The 12129-nt window shown below is 45.1% G+C and overlaps 1 protein-coding gene across 1 annotated transcript in view; it reads left to right on the top strand.

Annotated features, from left to right (window-relative positions):
* Positions 1-246: 246 nt before the first annotated feature.
* Positions 247-12129, top strand: part of RBP1 (retinol binding protein 1) — a 46171-nt gene continuing 34288 nt past the window's right edge. The window contains exon 1 of the mRNA XM_088466823.1: positions 247-562. Within this exon, the coding sequence (XP_088322949.1) occupies positions 490-562 (73 nt within the window). The 5' untranslated portion in view covers positions 247-489. The remainder of the gene's footprint in view (positions 563-12129) is intronic.

The following is a 12129-nucleotide window of genomic DNA, read 5'->3' as shown; positions in this document are numbered from 1 at the left end:
CACACAGTTCCCACTTTATTCATCATTGACATATAAAGGGTGTTAGATCATTAATCAATTAATTAATTACAATAGTTGATTAAATTTAAAGTTCAAGAGCAGAGGATTGTACAGCGGGTGCATAAGGTAATAATGGCATATTCTGTTCTAAGAAGCAACACGTGTTCATAATAATGTACTTGTTTTTGTCTTGAATAACCCAGATATTTTAAACCCCAGGAAAACATCTGATATAATATTGGTCAACTACAATGCTTAATAAGCTGAGTGTAACAGACTGTGCAGAGAGCAGGCATTTCTGCTGATTCTAAAATATCCAGTGGATGGGAGGTAACTTGTAGCATTTTGATAGAATTAGGAGGGGCTCAGTTAACAGAAGGGTTTTAGTAACCCATAAAGGACTAGCAGTCACCGCAGAGCTGGAACACACACTCTAATCTCCAGTCTCAGCAACAAGCACCTCATCCGCCTTACTACAGCCCAGCAATCATGACGACTGATTTCAACGGCTACTGGAAAATGCACAGCAATGAGAATTTTGAGGAATATCTTAGGGCGCTTGGTGAGTCTTCTTAGGCTGATGTGGCCATTGTGTGTACTCAGAAACATGGTTAAGGGTTTTCTCTGGATCAATATACTGCCTCATTCATTGTTACAGGGATAGACCCTTTACACACATTTCTTCTGAATAATAGACACTGCTGTCTGCCAGCATTAGGGCTTCATAAGGCAGACAGCCGCAGGAATGTCTTTTCTTAATCTGAAATTCCAATTCCTGGTTCGCCCACAGCTCTCATATTTCACCAGTGCTCTAATGTCACTGGGATAAGCACACAGATCTTTGGTTGCAATCTCTTTTTGTTGTTTTTGTTTGTTTTATTTCTTGCATACAGGATAGTCTTTTACATATGTTTTTTTTTCATGTTTATCCACAGACATTTAATTTGCATTATGTATTACTGCAATAAATTAGGACAACATCCTGTACCGAAGTGCGTAAAGTCCACTTTTACATGTGTTGTATTGTTTCCGTTCTTCTTGGAGAGGTTGATAAAAATATCCTGCCAACAGATGTGGCTGGGAGCATTGGTAACATGAGGACCACATGTTCCTGGTTTATGTATATTTATAAACTTTTTGTTACTGTGTTTAAGTAAATACATTGAAATATATTACGCGTGTGATATTATAGCATTGCATTTGTTATGTCAGTGATGTACATCAAGCAATTAAATTGATATTTAATATCACACTCACTTGTGTCAGAGACCCTTAGACAAAGGCACTTAGTGATGTCATTATCTAGCACTTAACCCTGCGCACTGTCTTGTACAATGTATCCATAGAACTCCGCTTATAATGCCAGAATGCAGGTAGTTTACCTTCCATACTACCAAATCTGAAATGATCATTGATAGCGAGAGAGTTTGTGAAAATTGTGTCTGTTCTTGTGTTTGTAGCTGTTTGTCGCACTAGCGCAAGGAAACGGTCTTTGTTCACACAGAAGCGTAATCAATCACACCTTTTGTGCGTGCACAGACCAGAACACGTGAGCACACATGCAAGCATACAGCTAAGCAAATTAATATTCACATTAACAAATGTGTTTAACAAATTATGGCCTGATCCTTAAATTGCGAAAATAATTTCCCTACCATTTATGTGGCATGTATGGGAGACTCATGGACCGCGCTTGCATGTTTCAAAAGGCATAAATAATGTGGGGGGGAGAGGGGAGATGTAAGAAGAGGTGGCCAATGCGATATAACCAGCGCTGTTTGCCACTTACATTGAACCTCTGTATGTATGAAAGCAGATAACATAGAGAAAAATCACTTTTCTGCACGTTGTCTGCAAACGTATAACAATTTTGCCTTCGCCATAATATTGTATGACAACGGAAAACCATCTTGAAGTTCTTAAACTGTAATCGTACTTTTGTGACTTATAATTTTTCCGCGTTCTGGCAGAATGTGTACTAACCTGCGGCGACATTCCTGGGGATCTCTGGCTGCGCACGAGATCTCACGCATGTGCAGAGGGGGCCGGCCAGGAGGTAAGGGACAGATGCGCAGTGGGTCACCTGATGAGGGAGTTTTCTCTCCACCACTCCGGCGGCCGAGATGATAAAACCTCTTGTTTCCTGCTTTGCCTTCGTAAGTGCCACTATAGCACATTGCATGCTGCTTAATGGTTCACAAATCGCCAGCATTGGGTATTTTTTATTTTTTTTTATAAATTGGAGACTGGATAATGTTAACATTAGCGGTCTATATGTAAATAATAGTTCTGCTATAGTAACGCTCTTACTGAATGCTTAGTTTGAATTAGGGATGTGCAGGCTCGGTTCTACTCGGTTCCGTTCGGTTCTTTTTACCGAATCTTATTGGCTATCCAAAACTCGTGACAGCTGAAACCCAATAAGATCCGGTAAAAAGAACCGAACGGAACCGAGTAGAACCGAGCCTGCACATCCCTAGTTTGAATATATTACCTTTATGGGGTAAATTTTGTATTGCCCACATTTTTTGTCCCGCACTATTTGTGGCGACATTTGAAGTCATGATGATGATGGGACAGCGCTTCTGATAGGAGACGGTTCCAACCATACCTTTGCCCTATTATTGTCTCCTTCACTGCTTGCTTATTGCAGCAGTGAAGAAGCTATTTGTACTACACATGGGCACAGTCATGCTGCCCTAGAAGCAATATTGTGGTCCATAGGCTACAGCAGCTAACCTCATCTGAAGATCAACAAAGCTTTTCAGAGATTGGTAAATTGGTCCTTACCGCTACCCTGACTGAGAATAATGGGCACTGTGGTCTGCACAGTTACTGCCTAAAGCTGGGTACACACCTGTACAATCGTCGGCCCGTTCTTTCGATTCCCAACCCATTCATGCGATATGTTATTGGCCGCAGAAGAAAAATTGTCTCATCGATGGATCAGGTTTTATGTGCAGTTTAATTTTCATTCGATTCGATGGTACAATATTGGCCAAAAAGTGTAGTGTGTGCGCTCTGCCGACCTTTCTGTCCAAGGCCCTGCCCGTACTCCTCCTGCAGCAACGCCGCTGTTTGTGTCTTTTCAGCAGATATTTTATACAGATGGGGTCAAAGATCGCAAGTTATTTTGTATGTGTGTGGATGCGCTTATTGGCACTGAGATCGGAAGTTCTCATCGTAAGTGATTTCAAAATTGAAAGTGTGATTGTACAAGTGTGTACCCGGCTTAGCACAGGCGGTATGTCAGATCTCTCCTGAGTAAGGTATTTCTCAAATAAGCCTGATAATTACATCATGTGGAAACTGCTGTTTTTACATTATTGCTACGTAATAGGCCCCTAAGAACCATTGTGATCTGACCTTATAATCTGCATATGTGCCTATTGGGCCTATTTATTATTATTTCTGGGATATTCCACAAAAAGCACCCGGGGGTTGTCCACAAATTAGTAGTATCCTTCCATGGGGGCTGCTTTCTTGCCTCATTCCGGAGCTTGGCCCTGATGGCTAACACCATTGTACCCTGGAGGCAGTACTTTGCAAAAAGTACTGGGAAATGTGTCGGGTATGATTGGTCGATAGTTGTCATGTCGACGTGGTAGAACTGTCGTCATGCAACATGTCAACATTCATCATGTTTACATGGATGATGTGTTGACATAATGATCTGTAGACAAACAGTTCCTGGTGGTCTAGAGGTGTCCTATGCTGGGTAGACACTGGCCAATCAATTGATCAGCTAATATATATCATGTGCGTTGGCCAGTGTGTACCAGGAATATGTCTGTGAAAGACATAATTTAGACATATCGCGTCAGCTAACTTCACACCCGATGCCCAATATATCTGCAGGTATATTGGAGCATCGTGCTGTGTATATAGGCGGACAGCCAGCTGCCCCTACACTTGCATCAGAGGCCATGGGGGGGGGGGGGGTGATACACCCCCGTCCAGTTGACAGATGATGGTTGTTCAGTGTTACGCCCCCGCCCAGATGACAGATGATGGTCGTTCAGTGTGTGTGAACAACCATCATCTGCAGATATATCTGTTGGGTGTGTTCCCAGCATTACCTTGTCCTGGTGGCTGCAGTGTCTCCAGCATATTCCTCCAGGTCCCGGCGGTCATGTGAGGATCAGTTACGGGGTTGATATTTCATCAGCGGCATGCTGGTGAGTATTTTTCCCACTATCCCTAATCCCTAACCCTTCCCCTAGTAGTGCCCAACCTAACCTTCCCTCTGCAGCCCTAACTCTAACCCTCCAGGCAGCGCATTAGCTTTTACTGCTGGCATCCTCAGACTGACGACATTTCACATGGCGACAGTTCAGATGTCGACATTGTGAACATGACATTCTGAGACTGTCGACATGGTACCTGTCGACAGTTTGTACCATGTTGACATTCTAATGATTACTGTTGACCTTCTGATCGAATACCTCCAGGAGAGGAATCCGTAGGATCACTCCCCACTAGCGGATGCGCTATCAGTAGATAATTAGTAAATATGCTCCGTTGTGTAGGAGTAGCACAGTGCTGTATGATATCAACTGCTATATATATTGTATAATGATGTGAAAATGAATACTATAATTAAGATTAGTATATGAATGTGGGGCCCAAACATGCCCCATATGAACCTACCAATTTATAATTCCTGATTTGGGACTTAAGAACTACATATATTTTTTATAAGACTTACACTTTAGCAGTGAAAAGTGTTAGCAGCTGTCCCCTGTGAACTGTCCTCGCACAGCAAAAGTGTCCTACATTAACCTTATACGTTAGCTACTTTGTCTGTGTTCCATGGTCAACTTCTTACATTTGGCCTTCACCCTTCAGCTACCATAGAAGGTGATAAGTTGGGCCTGTATATGATATGGGAGCTGAGCAAATAAATGCTTGTGCATTACAGGGGCTGCAACATCTATTCCGTTACGGGAAAGGAAGATGTCATTCGGGCTGATGCTGCATATTGCTTCATTATCCAGACCTCTCCTATACATTTCTCTCTTCCCTAAAGCATATACACGTACTTCCAGAAATTCATTTTAATGAGCTAAATCCTCTAAGAAGAAAATGCTTTCACCCTGTCAAGAATATAGAGTAGCTGTTGTAACGATGTTTAAAGTGAGACTGGGTAATGTTGACATTAATCGGATACTCTTGAATAGGTGGCAATAATTGGGTTTAAAATGAAAAATCCTGACACTGCCATCTTCAAAGTGTTTGAGAAAAGGTGGAAGATGAATTATGTAATCTTAAAGCGAACCTGCCAATTTAACACAGTGGAAGCATCTGTCATGCAGCCTGCATCAAAATGCACCTTATCAATTATCTAGGTCACATCCCTGAGATGATACTGATTAATAATCCCGTGAGGTAATCTCATAGCTACCCAGAGGAGTCCCAGGTCCTTTTTTGACAGCGGTCTCCCATCCATGACCCAAGGCATCATCATTGGCAAAAGCCAGGGCTGTGCAAGCATCCTAGGTTCTTTGTAACTCGTAATAGATAGGAAGTTACTGATTTATGTAGTCACCTGCCCACACTTCCCCTCTCCACCCATTATCCAGCTGTGGCGGGATGTTAAAAAAAAAAAAAAAAACCAAAAAGTACATGTTCCAGTCCCCAAATCCACTATTTGGTCCACCAAGGCCGGCTGATTTATTTTGAACAGCTCCCTCCCGTGTTGCATCTTCTGGTTGTCAGTGAATTGATAGGCTACATTTATCCACCAAAATAGCTGCCTCTACTGTGTGCAGGTGACATGTACACTATAATTGTCTTTTGGTTGTTGAAAAAGAAATGGTACATGTGCATGACATTCAGCAGTGACAGAACTACCTGCAGCACAGAGCAAGTACAACAATTTTATTTATTACCAGTAATTTATATAGAGCCAGGTTGCGCTTTACAATTGGTAACAAAACCATAATAAGTATTGATATAACCGATCGGTGGAACCTTGGGGTGCCCTAAATCTGTGATGTGCGGTCAGGTGAGGCAGAGCCTTTCCTGTCATATTTAGGTATACTCCAGAGTTTTGACTATAAAAAAATATAAGAAAAACTTGAAGAAACTATTATATTTATCTTTTTTGTATTATTGTAATCATTTTATAGTCAAAACTCTGGAGTAAAAAGTGTATGGCAGGTGAGGCACTGCCTCCCCTGTCTACCTTTTCCGCACATCCTTGATCAAAACACACCAATTTCCAGCACTATGTACTGCTGCACCTTTTGTACAATGCCCACATGTACCCTCCGGTTCATATATGTATGTGTGAATCTGACTCTGATACTAGCCAGTGCCTCCCCAGCCATTTACCTCTCCACAAGTCACTGCAATAAGTAACAGCGGATGTGAAAGTGGGTGTTAGACCACACAGATATCAATAAACCCAGTATCCTGGTTAAAGATAACGGCAACAGTGGTAATACAATGGTGGTAACTGCAGGTAATCATGGTACACCTGGGAGCTAAGTACTGTGCGTCCACACAATGCTGTGACACACTTCACAGTGATTCATACTAGGCTGCATATGCGTCATGACGTCACCAGATTGGACCTCCTGGGGACAATGTATATTAGTGACCAGATGTATACAGGATGTATACCAGATGTATACACTTTTTTATTTTTATGCTTTATATGCGGCCAGCGGCTACTCTTAACACTTCACTTTTCTTATTAGAGCGGTGCTTTGGGGTGGATTGGCTGGGCTAGTTTGGGGGTGTCCTGCACTCTGGATTTGAGCCTTAGTATGTTAGGGACCTGCCCGACAAGAGGTTACCCGGATATGGTGGGCAGGCCCATAAGCTTGGCCAAGATTATGCCAAATACCTCTATTGTATTTACTGCAAAATGTATTTATTTATATATAATCAGTTAATTTGGAGTTGTGCACCTGTATTTCTTCTTTGTGTATATATCAATGGTCTCCACAGGTAGCACCTCCAATTATATGATCTATTTTCTTTGTTGACTTCCATCCTTCCCATTAGCTACTTGAGTTTGCAAATATCAATTTCTGTGAACCTCAAAATATCCGGGAAGCAAACTCCTCATAATATCTGTTGGGGGCTTTCCTTTATTGTCTCTTACAGGATTCCTGATCTGAACTTTGGTATCCACACTTGCAGTCTGGTTGACTGTGCGTCCACCCCTGCTGTTTTGTAGCTCCTGCTGAGTCATCCTCATTGTGCTTTATGGGGGATGGCGCAGGCAGGCTGCAGAGAGTCAGTGCAGGCTCAGCCTGCTGGACTCCGCAAAGACCCATGGGTGGAGGAGCTGCTGCTCTGGGCATGTGCAGCAGCCCTCCTCCAGAGAACAGTGGCCATTTTGGTTCATGCCCACTGCCCCCACTATGCAGAGTCTACTACTCTGCTCCAGCCTCCCTGGAACTGCTTGCTCTCGCACTGGTAGCCCGTCGTTGATGGCTGTGAGCTGTCTGCTGCAGCTGCTGCCCGAGCTGAGAGCTCCGATCACTGCGGCCTAATCACTAGTACAGCCCTGCCATCCAGGTGCCCCGTCCCTGCAACTGCTGCTGGATTTTCTTGGCCACTGCCTGCCCCCTCACTGTTTGCTGCTGCCAGGCCCGATTGGAGCTCAACTGACAGCTCCAATCAGGCCCAGCAGCAGCAAACAGTGGATGCTGCACAGCAGCAGTGGCAGCTGCCCCTGACGGCAGCAGGAGAGGAGCCCCCATGCCTCAGTGCCTGCCCCAAACCTCCGCCGGCCCTAGGTGGGTTTGGATTCCCCTTGGCATTACAATTTCCCTAGGCATTTGCTTAGTTTGCCTATGCCTAGGGATGACTCTGGTACTGTGTGAGGAGAGCTTTATGAGAACCGATAGGGCGGATGAATGTGGCAAATCATGAAACGCGTCACTGCCCCCACCTAATACATATGTATTGGGGGGGGTGTTGGGTATGAAATACCGACGTTTGGGATGCCAGCTGACAATATACAGACAGCAGCATTCCAGTGCTCAGTATCCCGGCAGGGGTTCGGTAAGTATGGTAACCCTCCCCATTAGTGCCTGAACCTAACCTTCTCCCCCCCCCCCCTTAGTGCCTAACCCTATCCCCCATGCCTAAACCTAACTCTCCCCCCCCCCCCCCACACCCCGCGGCTATGTCCTTGCCGGCCCCGCTATAGTTAAGATCGGAATGCAGGCTGTCAGGATTCTGGCGTCTGCATCTCCACTACTGTCGGGATTCCGGCGTCGATCTTCTGGCCGGCAGTGGGGATTTCGAGAGCTGGCATCCCGGCGACGGGCATATTAGTAACTACATCACGTATTGGGGTAGTGCTATGAAGCATATGGGGGGGACACTGCTTCATGGCATATTATGACATGAGGGAATTACTGTGTGGTTGCACAACTCACGGATGGATTATGGATGCGGCCCATATTTAGGGAGTTGGCTAGACCTATGCCTGAGGCGCGGAGTCTAATGTGCCAGAGGTATTCACCAGGGACCCTCGCAAGAAGGTATGGACTTTGCTGCGTCCGACACACAGGTCGCAGCCCTCAGGATAGGTTCCCTTTATACAGGTGCTGGTAAATTCTGGACACAGTGGAGAAGACTTATAGCGTAGCCGAGAGGCCAGGTCAGAACCAAACGGACTAGACTGTACCAGGGAGCAGGCGAAAGCAGGTCAAAGGAAATAGCCGAAGTCAAAAACAGATATCGGATGCAGTACCAGGGGTCAGGAGAAAACAGGGTCACAAACTAAGCCAAGGTCAGAATCAGGTAACTGAGTATAACAGTAACGCTGGAGTATGGTGAATGAGCCTATACTCTGGCACCTGTCTGGTGCCAGAGACTCCCTCTTATAGGGAGAAGTCTAATTCTTGCGCCAAATGTGACTACATGTTTGCCGCACCTATCCCTTTAAATTATTGTCAGGTCGGCGCGCGCGCTCCTAGGAGAGCCGCGGCCGCCTGCACTGGAGAGGGAGACCTGGAGGTGACGTCACGGCAGTGGGCACCGGGGACTTAAAGATTTCTTTTATGAACACTTCCGCCAGTTTTTGTGCTGAAGGTAGACCTCTTAAAGGAATAAAGTGAGCAGGTTTGGAGAATCTATCCACCACCACCACCAAAATTGTGTTGAACCCTTGACATGAAGGCAGATGAGTCACAAAGTCCATAGAAATGTGAATCCAAGGACTATCAGGCACTGCTAGTGGCAACAGGGAACCTGATGGAGAGTGTGGTGGAACCTTGTGCTGAGCACAGATGTGGCATGCTGCCATGAAGTCCTTTACATCCTGATGGATCGACGGCCACCAGTACCTCCTGAGGATCAGCTCCAAGGTTTTTCTCACTCCTGCATGCCCACTGAAACGTGATGAATGTGCCCACTCAAGCAATTTAGGCCCGAGTTCTGGTGTTCTGAATGTTTTTCCCAGGGGAATCTTGACCTTATTGGTGACTGCTATGAAACAAGCAGGGTTTAGAATGGCCTTGTCTTCCTTACTTCTTCCATTTCAGCAGAACTAAATGCTCGAGACAGGGCATCGGCTTTGATTTTTTTATTGCCTGGCCGGTAAGTAATCACTAGGTTAAATCGATCGAAGAATAAAGACCATCTGCACTGACGATAATTTAGACAGTGAGCTGTCCTGAGGTACGTCAAATTCTTGTGATTGGTATAGACTGTTACTGGAAATTTAGCTCCTTCAAACAAGTATCGCCATTCTTGTAGAGCCAATTTAATGGCAAGTAGTTTTTTATCACCAACAGCATAGTTTCTCTCTGATGCAGAGAACTTTCGGGAAAAGAACCCACAGGCGTACCATTTATTTTCTTTATCTTTCTGCGACAGGAATGCCCCAACACCAACTGTGGAAGCGTCCACCTCCAAAAAAAAAAGGTTGGTCACAATTAGGTTGCCTCAGGATGGGTGCTGAAAGGAAGTGCTGTTTCAAATGAACGAAAGCTTCCTCTGCCTCAGTTGACCACACACGAGTGTCCTGACTCTTTCTGGTAAGAGCAGTGATGGAAGTAGTTCCTGATGAACTGGCGGTAGAAATTGCAAAAACCCAGGAAGCGTTGTATAGCTTTCAACCCAACTGGACAGGACCAATTGACAATAGCGGCAAGCTTCTTTGGGTCCGTTTGAAGGCAGGAACCCGAAATGATGTACCCCAGAAATGTTCGTTCATTTTGCTCAAAAGAGCATTTCTCCAGTTTGCAGAAAAGCTGATTAACCCGGAGCTGTGACAGTACCTCACAAACATGTTGACGATGACTTGCTATATCCTCAGAAAATAATAGGATATTGTCCAGGTATACCACTACATATTTATACAACAAGTCCCGGAATATATGATTCATGTACTTCTGGAAAACTGCTGGGGCATTGCTTAATCCGAAGGGCATGACTAAGTACTCGTAGTGGCCGCCAAGAGTATTTAAGGCCGTCTTCCACTCGTCCCCAGACCGAATTCTAATTGGGTTGTAGGCCCCACGGAGATCCAGCTTAGTGAAAATCTATGCCCCTTTTATTCGGTCAAAAAGTTCAGAAATCAGCGGTAGGGGGTACTGGTGCTTAATGGTGATTGCATTCAGGCTCTGGTAATCGATACATGGTCTCAAGCCTCCATCTTTCTTCTTGAAAAAGAACAGACCAGCTCTGGCAGGTGATTTAGACTCCCTGATAAAGCCATGCTCCAGATTTTCCTTAACGTATTCGGTAACAGCCTGGGACTCTGGAAGCGAAAGGGGGAAAATTCTTCCACGGGGCAGTATCTTCCCCTCATGTCTCTAAAGGATTGATATGGGACTGGAAGTTGGTCCTCTGGAGAGACAACTGAACTTTGAATGACACGGTGTGGAGGTTTAACAGATGATAAACGGGACCCACGGCATTGAGACCCCCGTGACAGAATTTGAGGATCCTTCCAATCTAGAACAGGAGCATGCTTGTGGAGCCAAGGAAGACCTAGAATGATCAGACTCTCGGCTGACGGGAGAATATAGAATGTTATCAATTCTCAATGAAGGGCACCTATTTGCATGGTGACTTCTCTCGTCTGAGTGAATGCTAGCCATAGGAAGTTTATTCCCATCCACTCCAATAATGCAAAGGGGTTTTTGCAGCGGCATACTTGCAATCCTTAACTCTTGAACTTTCTTAGCCGTAATAAAATTTCCATCGGCACCTGAATCTAAGAAGGCCTTGGTGGTTTCGGAAGAATTTCCCACAATCGGAGTTAAATCAATGGAAAACTGGGATGTAACACTGTTTTTTGGGGTGTTTTGGAATGCACCTAACCTGACCACCCCTTGATCAGTTAGGCCTTCTCGTTTCCCGGACGCTTTGGACAGCCAGAGAGAAGATGACCTGGTTCGCCACAGTACAAAGTTTATTTTTAAACCTCCTATCCCTTTCTGCGGCAGGAAGGCGAGATTTCCCAATTTGCATGGGTTTCTCTAGGGGCTCAGTAGGTGCCGTGAAACGTGGAGCAAACTTAAAGGTGAAGCGGCGAGACTGTGTTCCTTTTCACGTGTTCTCTCTCTGTTTTGCGAAGATCTACTTGGATATACAAGGAGACAAAATCGTCCAAAGAAGTCGGCAATTCCCTAGATGCAAGGACATCTTTAATTTGATCGGACAGACCCTGCATAAAGGCGGCAACCAGGGCTTCGTTGTTCCACCCCAACTCAGAAGCAAGGGTTCGAAACTGCACGGCATAGTGTCCTGCAGATTGATTTCCCTGTTTCAGCTGTAAAATGTCCGACCCTGCAGAGGATACCCTTCCAGGCTCATCAAAGACCTTCCGAAAAGTTCTCAGGAATTCAGTGCTGTTGAATAGCAGATCATTCCTCTCCCACAATGGAAAGGCCCAAGCCAATGCCTGACCTGACAATAGCGAGATTATATAAGCCACTTTTGTCCTCTCTGAAGGGAAGCTTGCTGCCTGGACTTCGAACTGGATTGAACTCTGGTTCAGGAATCCATGACAGCCTGTTGGATTCGGAATCTGTATAGGTGCGGAAGCTCAGTACCAGGGGTCAGGCGAAATCAGGGTTACAAACGAAGCCAAGGTCAGAATCGGGTAACAGAGTATCACAGGAACGCTGGAGTATGGTGAATGAGCCTATA

Source organism: Taudactylus pleione, unplaced genomic scaffold (genome assembly GCF_031769625.1).
Source record: "Taudactylus pleione unplaced genomic scaffold, aTauple2 ptg000066l, whole genome shotgun sequence".
In the NCBI taxonomy this organism is placed as follows: Eukaryota; Metazoa; Chordata; class Amphibia; order Anura; family Myobatrachidae; genus Taudactylus; species Taudactylus pleione.
Note: the sequence above shows the minus strand (reverse complement) of the source record. Positions and strands in the feature narration are given on the sequence as shown.